The sequence below is a fragment of the Anopheles marshallii genome, chromosome 3 (genome assembly GCF_943734725.1).
Source record: "Anopheles marshallii chromosome 3, idAnoMarsDA_429_01, whole genome shotgun sequence".
NCBI lineage: Eukaryota > Metazoa > Arthropoda > Insecta > Diptera > Culicidae > Anopheles > Anopheles marshallii.
In genome coordinates this window covers 50,388,937-50,409,966 of record NC_071327.1, presented here as the reverse complement: position 1 = coordinate 50,409,966, position 21,030 = coordinate 50,388,937, and the positions used below count along the sequence as shown (strand labels likewise).

Here is a 21,030-nt window from a genome sequence, read left to right as displayed (position 1 = left end):
TATATCCTTCTCCACCGTTTTCTTATGATTCTGGGTGATTCGAGTTGGATCGGAGTACGTTTCCTTACGTACTAGCATCACGCCGGAAATTCAACGGACGCTCTTGACCCACTGGAGTCCCGATTCGGTCACTGAGCGGAAGAAATGAAGCTTTGCAAGGGGAAAAAAATTATCAACAACAGAAGCACAAAACTTTCAATCCCAAGCCACAGCAAACTGGTGTTCGGATCAGTAATGTGAGTACTTTTTCCTACGTTCGGATGCTTTCCGTTTATTCTAATGATGACTCAGCAGATTTGGAAGTTTCGCAAGATGATAAAGTTTCAGTGCTGTTGCTGCTGTCGTGATAACCAAAATGCTGCTGTAGCGGCTTTTGTTCGATCGTTGAAGCTTTCTGGCGAATAGAATCAAACGATGCCGTACCGGTGGTATTGGTTAATGGCTGGGAAAACTGCTTCCGGGTTATCAAACCACCAGGATCAGCTGACGATTGGAAAGGCGTCTATCAGCTGGGATAATGTTCAATATTGTATAGCGAAAGGATGTAAATGCAGATCTACGCTATTATTTGTAAAATATTCCTTGCGCATTTTCGCTCACGTTTGAACTCATTGAATGGAAAATAAAAAAAAATTGCAATAATCATACTTCAACTGCAAGGGTTATTGCAATGGTAAAGCATGTTTTAACAATATTTATCTTATCAATTAATACCTGGTACTGAGATATTTCTGTATCAACAAATTAAATTTTAAAATTTGATATTAAGCATAGTTTTATTTCAAAACTTAACAATTAAACTAATTTCGATTGTACAATTTTTTTTTAAGATCGTTTTTCCATACCGATGAATAACATTGTTTTCGACTAAAATAGCTGCATGAGTTGATTACACTTCTGTAGTTGTCACCTTCCAAAGAGCCCTAGCATCCCCAACCTAACAATGAAAGGCTTACACAAATAGTATGTTGCCTTTTATTGTCATTGTACTTGATTGTTCCAATGGAATTCCAAGATGACCTTGGCCGCTGTAAAACAAACCCTCGCAACGTCTTGCCATCGTGACAATGAAACAATTTATAGTAATGGCGCACTGTTCGCTTTCATCAAATCTTCCTTGTCTTTGGATTCGCTAGCGTGCGGCAACCCTACCAATAGTTGCGCTCCACTGTGAAGCTGCCGGCAAATGATGTTTAAATCTCAACATGATCTCCAAAAACGAGCACTAACCGTTGAATAAAAATCCAATCAACCGATTCCGACGAAAAACGGGCAGGCTCGTTTGTTACCTTTTTTTTCTTTTTTAGCACACGCGAGGTCTGTCATACTTTCCGGCTTTGATTGAATTTACTATCATGGCTCCCGGGCCTACACCGGCAGTAATCTCGCTCGCTTTCCGGATCGAATTTTGCAACCATTCGTGTCATTCTTCCGTCGCATTGTTGCCCCCATTGCTGGGCAGCCGGCGAGGAAAGCCTGCTCTTTACAAAATGTCCTCACTTTGCGCTTTCGCTCACTTACCCCAGCTACGCGCGAACTTCCAAAAACTCATACGTACGACACCATGGCCAAATGGACAACAATACAACAAAAATCATAATAAAATTAGGCGAAATTGGATTTCAAGGGTCATTTTCTGGGTTTTTTTTTCTGCTTCTTTCCTAAGCCGGTACATGTGACGTGAGCTTGGTGGGCTCTTATGTGTGTGCCGATCTTGAGCGTCTTTCCGGCCGCCGTGGTCGTTTGTATTGGTTTTATTTCGTGCATTCGTTCCGATTCTTCCCACCGCATCAGCATCACCGGATGTTGTCCACTTTCTTTCCCGGAGGCCAACTCGTTTTCGAACTCGTTTGCAGTATTATGACATTTTTCTCACTCGGTACGTTTTCGGTGCTGGAGTATGCGATGGTGTACGGGGGGCAGCGTAACGAACAATCGAAGAGAAAGTACCTCGAATAGCATTGTCAAAAAAAAGGAAGAAAGCGAGGTTAAAAAAATAGAACAGAGCTCCGGAAACTGAATCAACCGCGCTTGGACACTAGCAGAAAGGCCGGATGTTTTTTTGTGTGTGTTCCAAGGGAAGCTGGGAAAAGAGGTATTTTTTCCAGTGAATGGGAATCCTTTCCAATTTTATTGGGCAAGCCTTCTACAGAAGCTGCTAGCGTTGGTAACTGTCCAAGGATATGAAGTTCTATTAGGGCGTTGTTGTCTCTTTTTTGCACCCAAGAAACAGTCTGCTCGTAGCGAGTTAAAATTGAATAAACAAAACAAAGCGAAATCTATATTGATTCCCTTGCTTCAGCTCCCATCGAAAACATTTTACGCTGTTGAGTTCACAATGTATCGTTTTTCCTCATTTATTGGAAACGGAGACAAAATTGGAAAGCATGGGTTTTGTGTAAGATTGTAGCAGGAAGGTTGCTTATTTGCGCTACCGGTTGCTGAGTCCGATGCGATTTTTTTTTCAAAAACAACAAAAAGGTCATTCTATTCTATGCTAATGAAGCTGATAAAAGAAGATTCTTTTTCCACTGTTGATATGTGTAGGTCGTTTAGCAACAAAAAAGGAAACCACTTTGAATCGTCGTTTCTTTTTCTTGTACGCAAAGTATCCTCTTGCGTTTCTAGTGAATTCAAGATAAAACGCAAACCACCATTTTGAAACGGATCCCGCAAAGAGGATGAATAAAAAAAAAACAACCTCGTGTTCCGAGAATTCTGGGCACTCTTTCATCGTCTCAAATTTCACCTCATTTGCTAATAATTGCTATGGTGGGCGAGAGAAAATTGTGCCAGCTCATTACCCGCTTGCGTTTGTGCTTAACGAAAATGAATCATTATGGGCCGGGGTCTAGCCAGTGCGTTCGTTTGAAGGTTTCGCCAGTCGATCAATAATCAGGCCGTGGTCGTTTTTCTCTTACCGATTGATGAAAACGGCTGGATGGGAGTTTATCGTCACGTTCGACGAGGCTTAACCGCAGACAATGCTGCCAAGTTTTACGATAAACGTTTGCAGATTAATGAAATTAGCTTTACCCAGTGCGTTGAGCTTTTCCCTCGCGCTGGCCTACCATGTCAGGGCGCTGTTTCATACTTTCTTCGTTGGAGAGTCGCATCAGTATCAAAACGCTCAGTGAAAGAAAAAATGTGTTTTTTTTTTCTATTCTTCGTCAGTTGTTTTTCGCATGGGCGCAAAATGCACACGAAAAGTTTCACTCAAAACGAACAGATCGATCGGCGACGAACCAAGCTCCCCTCCCCTGACAGCCTGTGGTCGTCCTTCCTATTCACGCGATGATTGGAAGCTAATTTGAAAAGTTTAGTCTTTCGTTGAGCCCATCGGTTCGGAACCGGGTTTCTTACCACCATTTTTTATGAGCCATGGTAACGAAGCAAGTGTATATGGGTTTTGGGTAACCGGTGGGAGCCATTCATTTGGAAAGTTAAGGTTAATTACTGGCCCCCGCAGGGAGGCTTTCAGTGTTGGTGGATAACTTTTTGTTTTCTTATTGCATAAGGGAGTTGCTAAATATATTTACTCTTTTTTTTCCTAATACCAATCAATCATGCGGCAGGAGGATACAGTCAAGTAGGTAGCAAAAGTTTGTGCTCTTTGGTGATGAGCGGACGCAAACGGACGAGCTAATAATTTAGATATCTTGAAAAATAATGGACATGAATACGTGCCCCGCTGGTTAAGAAACTTACAGCTAAAATCCCTTGCCAAAGTAGGGTCAATATGTTCGATTTATAAGGTGTTTTTAAAAATGGAGAATCCTTCACGTATCTCCAGATTTGGACTTTACTTCAAAACATGTAAGAGAACAACATCCAAGTTTGAATTCTAATCATGGTTTTTTTTTCTTGCAACACCATACCATTGTGAAACCGCAATGGTACATGCTAAAATTAATAAGTCACTCGATGATACGATTATGGTCGTCTAAGCTGCAGCAAAACCTATGTTTTATCTCAACTACCACATTGCACGCAAATCACGGTACTGTAATTTACGGCAAACGAGTCGCCCACCCAATCCGTGTGATGTACCCATTTTAGCATCTCATTAAGCACTGAATCGCTATTCCGCAGAGAACATCTACATGTTACTTCTGGGTGCCTTTTTTTATTCTTCACCACACACATGCCCGCTTGGGTTGGAGTGCGTTTATAGATGTCGAATGCAATTAGTAGATAAGTTTGAAACTGATCCACCGATCTACCCCTTGCTTCGTGGGTAGTACGAATGGCATAAACTTGCAATTGCACTACCAACAAAAGCGTGTGTTGCTCGTTCACAAGCGCCTGCCATCGTGCAAAAGCGAAGCAGTAAAAGTCATCCAATAAAAGCGAAATCTAAAGTCTTCAAGATACCGTTGATTAATCCTACCAGCTTACGTGCTAGCTAGCTTAACTCCCTGATGCACCGACCAGTTGCAGCGCCCGTGCCGTTCTAATCCAAACCTTTGCGAGCAAGGTACGGTAATACAACGCAGCAATTAGTTGCAATAAAAACACGGAACGAGAATGCGAAAGCTTCCCTGCCATTTGCTGTCCCGTCTTTTTACGTCGGACGAACAAAATGCATAGTGTATGTGTGTGTGTGAGTGCATTTTCCGGTTCTTCAATTGCATGCCATTGTAACAATTGTGTAGTGTGTGTATGGTGGACGAGTGCAGCACAAAGGATGTGCAGAGCATACAATAGGAACCAGAGTTACTTCTATCGTCCAATTCATCGTAAGCGGATAGCTCGTAAAATGCATGGTCACAAATTCTCAAATCGCAGCGAATGGGAATTTAGCGTGACATTTACAGCAATTGAAAATGCATTTCGTGGATGGTGCGAACGTATGATTAAGTAGACGAAGGTAGAAGGAAGCATTAGCGGCAAGTGGTTTACCCTGTAAAGGGTGTAACTGGTCAAGTACTTCCGAATGCAGCATGCACCTTTTGAGTACGGTGCAAACAAGTAAAAATTATGCTGCTGTTAAGATATCAGTAATGCTGTGTTTTATGAATATGATGAGTACGCTGATTCATATACTACTTATATAAACTTATATAAACTTATATAACACATAACTCAACTTTCTGAGGATTCAAAAGTCTATAAAGATTCATGAATTCGCAACCAAATAATTATGTTCTAAATCAGAGACCGTCATGAAATCTTAAAGATTCTCGAATCTTTGAGAATTCTAGAAACTGCCGAATTCCATGATTCGTCAGGGATTCATAAAAATTTCTCTTTTTTAAGGGCAAACAAGCTTAAGAGGTCTAAACCTACCGTTTTTAACTTTCTTTGACTTTATTTACCCGCACTGCATGTTAAGACTTCATTCCTGCGTACGATGGATTGATCCGGATGGGATGTTGAAACGGTGCTGTCTTGTGAAGACCAACACCGCAACCAAGTTACCCATGAGTAAACATAATATTAAAATAGTTAAGAAGATTGAGAATCAGAATTGGATTTTTTTGCCTCTTAAAGTTTAAAGATTTATTAATCTAAGTCCGATTCACCCGGTCATTCACCTAAAGATTTCAGTTGTAATAGTACGCCATGTTGGTTGTCATATCATTCAGACGACTAGTTTGCTATGAATAATCAGTAATTTACTTAAAGTTTAATATTTTTCAGTCAACTAATAATTGGACTACATCAGTAATCTACCGTAGGTATGCAAAACGCATAAAAGACTGGTTCGTAAATCCGGTTTTTATTACAAAAAAAAAAAAATAAATACGTTTCCGTCATAACCAAGGTATTCAGATATAAGGTTACAATTGTAATGCATTTTAAACTATGTAATTCTAAAAAACTCATGCAGACTCTAGAAAAAAGTCGATTGAAAGCAGAAACTGTACAGTACAAAACATCACAAACACTTTTGAAGTCAGGAAGCCGATAGTTATCCAATGATTGCTGGGTATACAATTTTGCACTCGCTCGCATTCTGTCCTTTCTGCATTCGGATGCACCACTGAACGGCCTTATCGTTCAATGCAACAAATTATACACCGCTAAGCCGCCAACACAAAACACGAAGCACAAGGAAAAGCGTTCAAAAATTCATAGTCCATCATTTGTAGTCCGTCCCCGGTTTCCTTCGCCAGATTCTGCCGCCGGGCGAGTTACCCCTAGACCAGCAAAAAGGAACCCAGGAAAGAGGTTCAAGTTACAAAATGACAGCTCTACTAATCCAACCGCAGTGGTGTGGCGGTTATTCCGGGTGGAAGCTATTCACCCGATGGGCGGTTTGTAAGCGCCAGGCGAAAGGTTGAATTATTAAACCAACTACTAAATAGTCTACGCGCGTGACATCGCGTGGTACGATCGTGTAGCGTATTATTTCTTGTAAATGTCACCCAACGAAGAAGACAGTCGCGCTCGGTGGGTTGTTGCTTTTTTTTATAGTTTTGCCTCTGTTTTAACTCTTGTTTTCACCGTCCACTTTCCTCATCATTGCGGTCCTTGCTACCCGTGTCGAGATCGCACCCGGTTGGAGTTTCGGTCATTTTAGAGCGATTATTTATTCAGCAGACAATTAACGGACAGGAACGATCAACAATTTAATTAACGGGTTGCTGTCACCTTTCCATTTTCCCACCCAAGTCGTCATTTGACTCACCGTTGAGGCGCTTTGTAAACGGGGATGATAGGCAACTATAGGCAAGTTGTTCTTGAGGTATCTTACTGAGGTTTCACTCAAAAAAGAGAAAAAAAAACTCAACCCATTGGAACGAATTTTAATTTTCCTAATGACGCAGTGACCCGCAGTAGTAGTTAGTACGGTGGATGTAAACTTTCGGTCGTCGGTTCCTGGTGAAACGGTTCCGGTCAGAAACGCACCAATATGCACCATGCTCCGTGGTCTAAACTCGGGCGGAAAAGGTCTTATCTAACAAGTGGTGTTGTTTAACAGGATAACAGGAGGCAGCGACCACCGTGGTGGAGTTTGCTGAAGTTTGCGTGTCAGGCACTCATTCTTTGCAGTCGCTTGCTACCGTTCGCTACTTCCTACTGTTACTAAAGTGGAGCTGTTATTTTTCCTTCGGGATGTGTTTGAGCACAAGGTTTTGCTTCTACGTTTCTAATGTTTCCTGTTCTTCTGTTGGTATGCTTTTTTTTGTTCTTCCAACGACCCATTATTGCAAGCCAGCGTGACAGTTGGTGGTTGGAAGTCGGAACCATTGTCAGAACATATCCTGAGCAGCTTGCCGGGCTCCATTTGCCGCTTTTTGCTGCCCAATAATTCGCTGCTAGTGCAGCTGCATTCCCCAAACGAAGCGTTATCCCTGACGAAGGCTGTTAGTTTGTTGCACGAAACCAACCGAAACTGAACAGGCGCTGCAAGGGTACGTCCTCTCGCGCTGCCCTGCTGTGTGAATTGGGCAGCATTACGTCGTGCTGTGGCAAACAGAAATGTACACGTTTTGAAAAAAGAGGTACGATCAGTGTTGCGATCGTTTTAGGATATACATTACAATCACTTCCCTCTGGGAGGAATCATCCCTAAGGGGACGATTGTGGAGCAGCATTCATCGTCGGGCGTACCGACTAGCTAAATGCAGCTAACGGATGCAACCGCTTGCCGAGTCGCGTATGGCTTTTGCTGGCATTATTTTATTTATTTACCGCTTCAGCCTTCGCACACCCCGAGAGCCTGTGCATCCTGGCCATTCACTGCTCGTGCCACGATGGGTTGGTTTTTAATTTTCCCGAATGTGCACTTCCCGTGAGAAGCACAAATAAAGGGAAGTGAAAATGGATTCAGCAGTGGAAATGTAAAATGACAGGTTACGATCGCTTCCCGAGCAGAAGGTAGCCGGCAACATCTTGGAGCAATTTATTTTATGGAAGGCATTTCTGGATTGCATTTAATCGGTGACAGATGAAATGGGGCAGCTGGTAGTTGCACCTGCACGAGAGTTACTTCACAATGTGGTGGCAAGAAATAAAATCCATCAAATAGAATATAGTCTTTAAACTTGAATTTTTCGATGAAATATTGAAATTCAAGCATGTTTAAAATATTTAAACTTTTATCCGTTACATTAAGCCTGCTTTTAAATGTTTTATCATAAAACTGCAATTAATACAGCTTAATTAGCTTCCTTTGCCTTGCAGATTGCATAACATCAAACGTATTAAAGACGTTCCCGATAAAAAAAAACCGGTACTATGCAAATTATTTCATTTGGTTTCGTATATCAATTTTTAAACAATTTAGTAAATTCAAAATAGTATTTTTAATACACAATACTTCTCCTACTACAAGCCTTTGTTATAGTCGAATAAAACATTTTCACTGACTATTTCGCTGCTCCAAATTAAGTTATACTCAGCAGCTTCAACTTTGCTTCATTGAGAATTAACGCCAGACAGAAATAGGTCCTTTTACCATAAAAATAGCGTTACTGATAAAACTGTTTTTGTTACCGGTACAAAGCATGCAATGGAAAACTTGGCCACGTCCTTTCCACCTTCCATGATTTATGGCAAACGAGCTCACTGTGAGTGCTTTCATCTCGGTGCGCGAAAATGGTTAAACAATTTCCCAAAAACCCAAGACCATTCTTCCTGCTGCGTTGGTGATTGCATGGCGCTTTCCGCAAAAAAGGGCACAAAAAGGAACAACGCAACACAGTTGCCAGTTTTCTATGTTACTACCGCGTAATCCCGTGCCAGGGCGCTTTAACACACTGGGAAAGCTCACTAGCACCAACGCTGGCAGGAGGCATAACCTAACAACAACCTCAACGAATGTACTCTTGTGCAATAATAATGCCGTCGTTCGAGAAGCGGACAGCCAAATAGTGTGTTTGTGTGGGTGCGTTTGAGCGTGGTGGTGTGGGAAAGGCCAGTTAATAGAGTTATTGCATCGGAAGGTGATTTATGCGTTTACGCTGCGCTGCCTGTCGAAGATGATCGTAATGGAGTCGCGTGATTTCGACAGTGAAAGGAAAGCGTGATTGTTCACTGTTGGTGGGTAACAACAAATGGAAAGAAAGTATGGTTATGTGGAGTTTTGCTATCGGTCTACAAATCCGTAAGAAAAAAGCATGGACCAACCAACTGTGCAGTAATCACAAGCTTTTGCGGATGTGCTATTCTCTGCAGTTAGTTTCCTTTACTGTTTGCTTTCCTGGCTCGTGATGGATACATTCTCATGCTCATTCGATGAGTAGCAAGTGTAGATAACCTTTGGAAGAACTAATTTCGTATGATTAGTATCGTCGATCACAAATCTCTTCGGTGCGGTCCATACACAAGACCATCTGGTAGCGCCAGGTGACGTTTTAATGGTTCACCGTGCCCAATGGGTTGGAGGGGAGGTTGCGATTTTGGCCAGCAAACTTTCTCGATGTAATAAAGGTGAGTAATGGATATTGGTTTTTGCGCCAGCATTGCACCCCAGGCCACACAGTGTGTGAAGATTTATCACAGCACAACAGCGCGGATCGATCGCGGAAAAACCATTGCAGATAACGAACCAGTGATGTCTTATTCATTCCACAACCCAAGATGGTTGGTTGGTTGGTCGGCGCAGATAAATTAATAGTTGCTGGAAATTATGTAATGGAAAAAAATCCGATCGATAAGATACGTAACCCGAAAATTATCCATCGCAATGGCGATGTTTGGGGCAAAAATGGAAGGAAAGACATCACACAAGTCATTCGAGCAGTATCCAAATAGCTACACTGGGAACACGTTGCGCACCATTTCAGCTTGTGTTTTATGTGCACCAAGTTTTTTGTTATTCGTCTGCTAAAGTGTTCTTTCGCGCTTTCGCCCTTCTCCTTAAACGCACGATAGACTATTTTTATTGCAGCTACCCATTTGCGAATGAGTTTGTGCACAGATTCAGAAGGTTAAGAGGCAATCATCCCGTTGAAGAAAGGTTCCTGTTTTTCATCGCTTCGCCGTAGAAGAGTCTTGGGAGATATGTTTTTGTTTCGGGTTGAAAGTGCGTTCCATTTGACAAAAAAGCGTCTAAGAAACTAAAGCACACAAAAAAATCATCTGCAACCAGCCACCGGAACAATTCGGTGGATGAAGAAGATGGGTGGACAGTCGGCATCAAGATCGAAACACCCCTTCAAAGCAAAGTGTGCAGTCAACCGACTCGACCGAAATTTATTGAAATAGTTTTCCTCTTTACGGACGGTAAATATTGTCTCGTGGAGATTTGAGTATGGTTCGCAATATCCGTTGCATACTACCGTGATATGCATGTTCGTATTGGCTGAATTGTATTTTAAACCAAGTTTTATTCAAAAAATATTATGCGTGATTGAAACATCCTTGATAGATAATAAGTAAAACCTCCAATTCAAATCTTGCTTATACTATTTTTAAATATTATAAAATTCTTCGATACTAAGCGAAGTTAGTCTTACCCTAAAACAGAACATTCAACTAAGTTAAAAAAAACCCAAGTGGGAAGCCATTCTTCTTTGCCTGCCATTATTTCTCGCCCCTCATGCAAAGGCCTCCTCCAGTCTGTCGGGCAATTTCACTGCCCTCAAATTTACCTCAGCATAAACCCACACCGGAAAGTGGAAACATCTCTTCCGGATAAGCCTTCTCAATATTTTCCTTGGCACCTACCAGAACCTTTCCACTGCAAAACGACGAACGACGAGATCCTTATGGTACATGTGTAACCTAATGTTAAACTAAATCGTACTGAAAGGCTGGGAGTGGAACAATTCTTTCTGGGCGCGTTCGTTTTCTTTCTACCGTATAGAAGATCAGGGTAAAAAAAAGAGCAGCACCGACACGCTCCGTGGCTGGGACCATTTGTGAACTGCCAATAAGATTTATGCGTCTTGGTTTGCGTTCGTTCCGTACCAGAGTTGGCAATGGGAGAGAAGCGAGAAGGAAAGGAGGAGGGCGCTGGATAGATCCTTTGATGAAAAAAGCGTTTCTCTTTTATTCTGTTCCTTCCCCCTTTCCTTTCCAACTTCCACTCCAATGCACCAATAAAACCTGGATTCGTAGAAAAAAAAGACGTTACCCACCAGCTACCAGGCGCCTCCATGTAGGGGCTGTTCAAAGGAATTGGAAGCTTCCCGGCCATTGAGCGCTTGCAAGTGTGACAGTGGTGTAGGCCAAACCGAAGCAAAAAGGGGTTTTGACTCACTTTTTGTGCACTACCACACCAATACCGCCTGATAGCATCATTTGCCGCGCCATGTTCCAGGGAACAACGACCGGTGTCATAACAGTGCGAGCCAGAAGAACAATGCAAATAAAAAAGAAGGAACATCCGGGTGCTATCTCCTGCCGATGGTGGTTACCATTGCTGCTGCCTATAATTAGACGCCGGATGCGTGATTTATTCAGCACCATTTATTTTATCTTCATCAAGCATAAAAATGTGACACGGAATCGATTCGCACATCGGTCCCACACGTGTACCGGCGGTTACGGCGGTGGGTAACGTCGATGATGTGATGGGCCATGGCACGCTCGCTTCCTGTACCCTCCTCACGTGGATGGAGGTGTTTTGTTAACAGATTTCAGTCACGATCCGTACACGCCGCACCACACATCACTCCATTACGCGCGTGGCGATACACTCGAACAAAAGCCATACAACGCGGTCCGGGCTCGGTAACGGCAATGCCGCACACCGTACACGGTTCCAAAACCGCAATTGGAAAATGATTAATGGGGAATCTATTGAAATGGAGTTGATTTATGCGCCGGCTCGATGGTCTCCGTTGTGCACCGGCATGGGCTGGGCCGGGTTGGAGAATGGTAACGTGGAATGGATGGCAGACAACTCCTTCTGCGCGATGATCAATTGGCTGGAAAAGGAAACAGTTGCCTAGTGCCCGAAAGCGCTGGTGCCGGTGTGGCAGCACGAACCCAGTTCTCGGGAAACCCGGGAAACGAGGTCAAGCTGGAAACTTCAAGTCTATATCGGGTGCTCAGGTGTGACAGCCCCAGTCAAAATGATCCATCCATTTCGATGTGTCTTTAGCGGGAGAGTGTGTTCTATGGCTTACGGAATAGAATCGATGTGAGTAGGACTTGCGGATGGGCTGAAAAAGAGCTGCATGTTGAACATCGATAAACATCATCTCCGTCAGAAGCACCGACACGGGGGTTTCCTACCTTTTGGGGCCGGGCGTGTTTTATTTTCCGCTTGGTTCAAAGTATACCGTCACCTCAATTGAGACAAATGATCATGAACTTTTGCACCGTGCGCATGTTGCCGGACGGCTCTTGACATTCACGATCGATTTACTCGGAGATGACTTTTGCGTGGCAAACGGTTTGATTCTTGACAGCGAGGAAGATTTCGAACTGTTTTTTTTTTCAATATGCTTGCTTTAGGCCATCAAATTATTCAATTATGCAAGGGTTTGTTTGTCTTTTACGTGTAGTTTGGATCAGAAAGACATGTTCCTTGCAATATTACAGTTGATTTTAAATATATCAACAAATATGTGGTGTTTGATGACTCGTGATTGGAATATTGGCATCAACACCATTTACAAGAAAATAGATAGGCTTGAGTGCAGTTGAATACCGCTTGCAAAATAATCTCCCTTATATTACAAGATAGTATAAGAGATAGTTGGAAACTATTAGAGATCCATGCGGCAGATATTGAAGAAAATGGCGCAGCAACAAATCCACAGTCTGAAGAAACTTATCCACTCTAAACACCTGTCACGACAAACGAACCTGGGATTGAATGGTCCTTATATATTTTTAATACTCACATATGTTACTGAGACATGGACTTGGTCCAAAATTGAAAAACACTCTTCTTCGTGTCTGGGGAAGGAATTATTAGTATCGTATGCATGAAAGGACACTGGAGGAGCCGCTGCAATGACGAATTGTACTAACTGTACGATGAGCTCACTATCGTACTGCGAATTAGATGTCATCAAAATGACACCGATTAACCCAGTCCGTTAAGTACTTTTATGTCGTCCACATGGACAGAGGTGGCCTGGCAGATCGTCCGCCAGAAAAAGTTGTTGGATTGGCACACGAATGCGCTCGATTGTGAGCGGCAAAGAGGACTCTTGCTTCAGAATTAGTCCGCGAGGCGGTTGTAGTGCCTTATAACTATGTAAGTAAATAAGTGAATAAATATATTGTGGAACAAAATTTTGTTATTCGATTGAATCATGGATTTAAAGGGACAAAAACATGCAGAACAGCAGCATCTACAATTTATCTAGGTCTTCTCTCCACTGCCTGACATTGAATGGTCAATGTTTGAACATATTTGGAAGGAAATGAGCAGCAAAGAGCTTTTAAAAGTTAACATCTCTATCAAGTCCTTAATGTGGTCAATACATTTTTTTTTCGCATTTTGACTTCTGTCCACAGATTCGAGTTCCATTTGATCTGATTGCTTTTGCGTAAACCGGATTTCACAAACAACCGGAAAATTGTTCATCGATTCACAACTCAACACCACCATGGACAAACCATAACTTCAGTTCGCGTATGTGAATGCCCGCTTTGAGCAGTGTTCTATTTCTTCGACCAGCCTAGCAAGGATATATTTGATTCAGAACATGAACCTTTCGACTGTTCCGACTGTTGGCACGGGAATCCTTTTGGGATTTGACGCTTAAAATCGTTTTAGTGCAAAAAAAAGACAGCTTCAAGCTGACGGAATGTTGGCAGCCATACTGTGCAGTGTGGTGGCACAATAAATTGTTGACGAGAAGCTCCCGCATTGCGTGGAATTCGCCGTGATGTTCCCGCGGGTTCCGTATTGCGTATTAGCTTTCGTACCTTCTTGTTCGATCAGGCACCACCACCATAGGGACCGGGGGAAACAGTCTATCAACTTGCTGAAAAAGGCCGATGAGTTGAAAGCTGGCAGCGGTGCGTTGTGATGTTTTACTTTTAAATAATTTATTTTTCCCTCGTCGTTGCCCTATCGCGCGCATCGATCACTCCTGTCCTGTTGCTTATCTTGGCGTTTTGAGTTGGGTTGCCACCAAGCAGTTGTACCTTCGGAGCAGTGGGTCCGCTTGGATAAGGGTATTAAATTATAAAAATATGAAAATCGAACCAAACGCACAAAAAAAGTTAAACAAACAAAAAAAACAAGCATTTGCCACAGTGGTACGTGATCATGCCGTGCTGTGAAATCAAGTTGCTGAAAGTTTTACGCATCTCGAGATTGGGCAGATATACGGTGCAAGCGAATGAGTGTAGGAAACGATTGAAATAAAGCATTTTCATCACCTGAATTTGCTAGCATAACGAAGCAGGAAGGAACTTTGGGAGCGATGGGAAACACTTTGAAAGTTGGATTGTTGTTAAAAGCATTTTTATTGCTCAGTTCATTGCTAACCGTAAAGGGTAATTTTGGAGTGTTTTGGTGCTGTAGAAAGCTGTTAAGATGTAGTTTAATGAACATATTTTGAAGAATATTGTAAATATGAAAGTAAAATATAATATTAAAAAAAGTTAAACTAATTCAGCAATTTTAATATTGTATTGCAATCATTTATGCTTGTGGATTATTAAGTATAAAAATTTAAATTAATGTTCTGTTTTTTCATTACTACTGTGAGGAAGGTGTGCAGAAGAATAGTATTAAAAACATAATAATATGAAAAGTCACTTTGAAATGAAAAGCAAAATAGATTTTAACAGATTAAAATATTCACATTTTACATCTTTGCCAAAAACATTGTGGCACCTTAGATAAAAACAATAAACCTTAAAGGTACTGCACAAGTAGTAAAGTAAGAAAATTCAAAGGCCGTCCGTTGCTGAATGTCCGGTATAATCAATTCACATCTGCGTTTGCCGCTTGATGGTATCAATCATCTTTACCTAATTTTACAGCAAAAAAAGTTACCCCCAAAAAACGATAAATGAAAATCATCCGTTAACCAAGCGCAAAATTCAAACTGTATTCAATTGAGCACGTCGTATAACGTAGAATCAACAAAACACTCAAAAAGGAGGAAAAAAATCAGCCTGCCCACTCGAGAAAGGTATTTGCCAAAATCGAATAGAATAAAAAGAAAACATTGAAGCATTAAATAAACGCTCTCAAACATTCATCCATCAAGGCCGCATTTATGGTACGCAGTTTTGCATACGATTCGCATCTCACGCTGCTTTACCCATCGAATTGAAGCTGGTTTAGTTACGGTTTGCTGTGTGCCGTTTTTTCTGTGTACCATTCTTTATTTTACTTTCATTGCAATCCTTAGCCGATATACAGGCTACCCGTAACGCAATACTCGCCCCGACGCATATCGATCATTTAGATAAACCCAATATATTCATTGGGTCACAAAGTGCTTGCCAAAAACGAGTGCAAGCTTCCCAAAAACGTGCTTGTTAGTACTAAAAGAGAGGGAGCAAAACAGAGAAAAAAAAACGAAGCAACTGAAAAAGAAAATTTTGAAATGCTTTGCCTAGGGTCCGACCGTCCGAGCATAAAAATGCGTTCAAGCAATCGAATCAAAAATAGGTTCACTTTCGCTCACGTTCAGTCGGGTTTTGCTCGGAATGTGGCGGTGTGTCTTTTTTTTTTGTATTTGCTTCAATTCGACCGATTTTCCATTTTTCCCTTCTGGCCACTGCCGTTTTCCTACGCGGGCCCAAATGTATGACGGCTTTTTCCCGGTGCAGTCTCGTGAAGCTGCTCCGTAAAACGCATGGCCTCGTGCAGACAGAATGTAAACACACAGACCATTACCGAAACCGTTTCAAAGGCAATGGTCAGGGATGACGGCGAGAGGCATAAGTCCACTCACTTTCTTTCTTCCTTCCACCGACTCCCATCGCTTAAACGACAAAAAGCAGCATAAACCGTCGGTGGAATGAATACATTTGCATGGAAAATCAAATATTTCTTCACTTTTCTACCATTCAGATGTTTCTGCCTTTCCCTTGTCAATGTGGCTGTGTGTGCCTTTGTTTCGTCCCAAGTTCTTTAGCTTCCTTTGGATTCAGATTTGGGTGCTTCACCGCGTAAAGATTTGCTCTCTTTCGCACTCCTTTCCAGAGCTTCGGAACTGAACTGTAAGCATCCACCATTGGCGATGATGGAGGCTGCAAACAGTAGCTTATGCACACGTAGAATACGCTACAGGCAAACATACACAGCAAAACCTTATGCTGGATGGATGCAAATGGATACGACTAACACACGTACATACCTACCAAAACGCTTAAAAAAAAACAACCCAAAACAAGCGAGAAATACAAAAAAAAACACCACGAAAAAGAAAGCCTTGGCAGCCTTTAAATCCTAACCTAAAACAAAGCAACGCCAAATCCCAAACAAAGCCAGTCCTGTCGTATTTTCTCTCCGCTTGAAAGATGCCCTTGTCTCAAACTGCGTTCGTGCTTTATTTTAGTCCCCACCAAGTCACCAACCCATTCCGCACCGTTGCCATTGTGTGTCCACGATAATTTGGTCCGGAGAAGTAAAAAAAAAAAACAACAATCCATTCCATTCTGGCACCAGAGTCTCCCAGTGCTTTTGTCTTAAATCTGTATATGTGAATTTTCTTTTTTGGTTTTATTCTATCATCTCTCTATTTCCCTCTCCTGCTTGCAGATCACGTACGGGAGTTCCAGTGCGGCAAATTCTACTACCGAACATTCTACATGGATGAGGACCGGGACACGCTGTACGTCGGTGCCATGTAAGTATACGACCGTGCAACAGTTGAAGCCCCGTTTGCCGACTGTTACGAGACGCAAGGGCGGTTGATTATTGTTTGATTTTTATCGCAGGATTAGCTGGGAATAAATCGAATCCCGGCCAATCAGACACAAGAGTCGGGTTGGTGGTGGCAGTTCATGGGAGGAGGGCGGAAATGACAGGAACTTGTACGGTCGACAATGGGAAAGATGGATGTCGACGTGATCTGTGATAAATGGTTTCGGTTGTTAATTTGTTGCAAATGACTTACGATGACATGGATGTTTGGTGAATGTGTTTCGAATTTGAAATGCAGCCACCAGTGCCATTTACATCTGAGGAGTGAAAGTTTAAGATTTTCCAAGAAGAACTGGATCACAGGGTTTTGAAGTTTTCGATTGAATATGAATGTAGCTGATCATTGGAGCAATAAGTTAACAGATTGCATGTTACAATATATCCCAAAATTTCACGAGGTGTATAGTAAATGAAATAGCTAAATATTAACAAATTGTTAAGTTCAAGCCTACGAAAGATATTTCTCTTAAGGTTTAAGGTAATTTAAATACATCTAATTGATAAGTGACACTTTTAACCTGAACTCCAGAACTTATGTGACAAAAGTGTTCTTCTTACAAGATACGGTAAAGTAATACTATTCTACTATCCACCTGGGTTCAAACTTGATTGTACCTTATCCTTCAAACAGCACGGATATTTATGCATTCTGCTCTTGAGTATCACTTATCTATTGCCTTTCAATGCGTTATGTAGCACTTGACCTGTTTCTCTAAGAATCTATCAAACGAAGACACAGAGCAAGACTACCCTGAAAGTCCCCTGGATAGAACAGTTGATGATGATTCAATCAATGTGCATTAGAAGATGAATTACAACCAGTTTGGTTATGTGCATCAAATGAGCTATACAAAATTCTACTTCGTTCCATACTTTCGCTTAGTTAGAGAATGTAATGGCTGAAGGACCTACTGCTCTAGATGTATGAGGTTCAGCTTAGACACCCAGTGCTCACTTATCACGAATTACTCTCCCACAATGTATTCCCAACGATCGCAGCGTGTATCGTTTTAAAATGTGATTCGAAGATTATATTAGTTGCTTGATTAGAACAACAACACAACACATTCAAACATCTACATCAACAAGAAAATAGGACCAAATCAAAATGTTTGCGCGTAGTGTCGTCCTTTGATTAATAATATCAATTACCATACATTTGCTGCCAATGCCATCCGATACGTACTTGTATCGCTAATTACATAATAACCATCTTAGAATCAGCTTACATCGCGCTTATCATTGCACATGTAAATCTGCCAGCTACAATCCATTCAAAACCTTAATTATCGACATTGAGGCTTGATTAACATGAAACGAATCAGCACATTATCTCATCGCCTTGACATAATTTCAACGCCAAAGGCACCTTATACACAGTACTCCGGTGGGGCATGCTCCAAACCCGGTCGCATTCAGCGAAAGCGAAACGGGTACACTTCTCCTGTGCACCAAAATTTATCCATCAAAATTAACCCATTTTATACAGTCTCGGCACGGGTGTAGATAGCGAGCGCGCGTCCTGCTGCTGGCCTTAAATGACAAAAGCAAGCGATTATGCGATAATCCGATAATAATTTTCTCCATCAGCCATCACAGCCTATCGCTATTTGCCCGCATTTATCTTCCCATCGGCATCATTGTTCAGCGTGGTTGATGACGTTGACGTCAAGCCGGTCTGTGTGCATGTGTGTTTCGGTGTGCGTGGTTAAAGGCCACAGCACTTAAACATAATAATTCCCCAAACTCTGCCCGGTTTCGGAGAGTTCATTGAAACAATGGAGCAGGCGGGCAAGCGCTTTATGCAGCGAGGTTTTTCGTGTGCGCGAAACGATGCAGCTGATGCGCCTGATGTACACGTCTGTACGTTTTCATAGTTAGATGTACGAGACCCATTTTTGGAAGCACCTTCTAATTCGATTGTCCCCGGGGAATGATTCAGCAGGATAGCGCCGGATCTGGCTTTCTAAAACGTGTGTTTCATCAACGGTTGGTACGCATACGGTGCGTTTCATAATGAATTAGGATCAAAGTGTTATTTTGTATATTCGTCCTGCCTGCTGTCATGCTGCTCCATCCAAGGGGGTTGGTGCTCTTTTCTGGCGCTCTTTAAAAAAACGAACTTAGGCAAAACCATCTCAACACGTCTTCTCGGGATAAAAGCAAACTGTAGCTGCAAGCAAATTGAAAGTGAAAGACAACTCATTTCCTATTAAGTCGTTCCACTGATCTGCAGTTAGAAAGCACCTGGATGCGAGACCGGGACCCTCCCCCGATTCAAGACCACCACTTCGCTGAAAGCTTTCCGTTTCATCGCAGCTGCTGCCGAGGGTTTTGCGACGCGATAACGATGTAAACCGAATCCATCCCATTTTGCCCCGTCTCGATGCTGTCCCAGGCAAATTGGAGTGCGATCGGGTGGGGATGTATGGTATAAAAAGAGCTCACCTTCGACCTCCACGGAAACGGTGCACGAAAACCCGTCGTACCGACTCCTGCCGTTGGCATAAAACAAACAGTGATGAAGATTTAATGGGATGCGTCACGTGCAGGGCACGTGTGAAGACAAACTCTGGGCCAATCTCGGTGCGGATCGACTCACCTCAGCAGCGTCGACGAGGTGCCAGAAGCGCCGAGATTAGACGGGCCAAAGGCTTAAGCAGGTATTGCTTTCCCGGGAGTTACCAACGCCTCCTCCGTTTCCTTATGCCCACCCGACCCACACACACACACTCACACTCTCACAGAGGAAGTGCTTGGATTGATGAGGATAAGAATGATGTTGCCAACGACTAGCAGCAACATGATGAGCACGATCAGGTCTGATGGTCTGAGGGTTTCGGTTTCGGGATTTCGGTAAATATTTTACCACCAGAAACTTGGCGCTCTGCCTCACCACTAATCCACCTTTTCTCCCCTCCGGCTTCACGGATCATCTTTGCTCGGGTGGAAAGGTGGAAAGCAAAGTTTGTTCGAAAATAATCATCACATCGTACTTATTACGGTGAGTTGATACTGCGGTAACACTTATGAGCTACGGGTAACGATGGTGACGATACCTTCCGTCACCTTCCAGATGTCCTTTTGTTCTCCGCTCATACCCCTGTCCCCATCTCTTGAGCCTCCACCAAAACGACGCAGCGCGTGTGTGTTACGTTCATTTCCAAAATCCTTTCCGCCGGCATCAGGACACCATCGAAATACCGTCACACACCCCATATCGGACGCGCTCGTTTCCGCTCCTGGTTCGGTTTCGACGGGTTGTAGGTTTCACACTAACGAAGCCAATTTTAATTACTTGTACCCGTCCCAGTCCGGTATGCCCGAGACTTCTTCAAGGGCCTGCCGGTGAATAATGAGAACCGGTGTCACATTGCCATATTATCAGTTACCTGGAAGCGCTTGTAAAGTGTGGTGCTCTAGCAGCAGTGGATGCACAGCAGTATCAAGAGCAGTACGCGCACGTTCGCTCACGAAGGGTTGGCGTACACGGTACGCGTGCTCAACATACGGACGTGGTGGTGCCGTGTGATTGTATACACAGCCCAAAATTTACAGTGTAAAGCCGTCGCGCAACACCCATCACGAACCCATCATCATCGTTCATCAATAAGGGATTATTTTAACCTAAGCCGAAGTATGCTAAGCTGTGGGAATCGGAAAACCTGTGGCAGAAATGTTCAAACCCCAAACCGGCAAAAGCACACATAATCGTTTCGCATTCGGTAAAATGGAAAGCATCCGCTTTGAATGGTTTATTTAATTGATACTGAAATTGCTTCCTAATGAGTGGTGTTAGGATTAATGGTAAATCGTTTGAATATTTCCATTTTCGCTTTCGTGACCCGACGGATAATATTTGCGTGTGCCAAATTCGTACCTTGCACATGATGTTGGGTTATGCTCGTCCACAACGAGTGATTTGAGGTGGTTTGGACATAATAATCTTCGAAGTATGAAAAACATTAACAGTGTTACTCCACGCGTATAATTTTGTTTGCTATAATAATTATAAAAATATGAAAGAAACATTGGTTTGAATCATTCCTTACATTGAATTTTCTCTCAAACACATGCAGCTTAATCCCATTTGGACAGCATTAAGAAGCAACAATTTGTAACACAGTTTCCTTTGGGCGCCCATTTCCAAATTCAAACACCCCGATACCCCGATACCCTAGAGAGATACCCCGGAGCTAATACGCTAATTTGTCTTCTTTTCCACCACGCGCCACGATAATACCAAAGTTAGCAAGGGAATCTTTTACTAATTTGTCAAA

General features: G+C 42.5%; 1 protein-coding gene across 1 annotated transcript in view; it reads left to right on the top strand.

The window, feature by feature from the left end:
• The window catches only part of LOC128715317 (semaphorin-2A-like), an 81,716-nt gene that overhangs the window by 24,363 nt on the left and 36,323 nt on the right, over positions 1–21,030 (top strand). Inside the window, exon 2 of the mRNA XM_053810200.1 lies at positions 16,586–16,673. Coding sequence (XP_053666175.1) covers positions 16,586–16,673 — 88 coding nt within the window. The remainder of the gene's footprint in view (positions 1–16,585; positions 16,674–21,030) is intronic.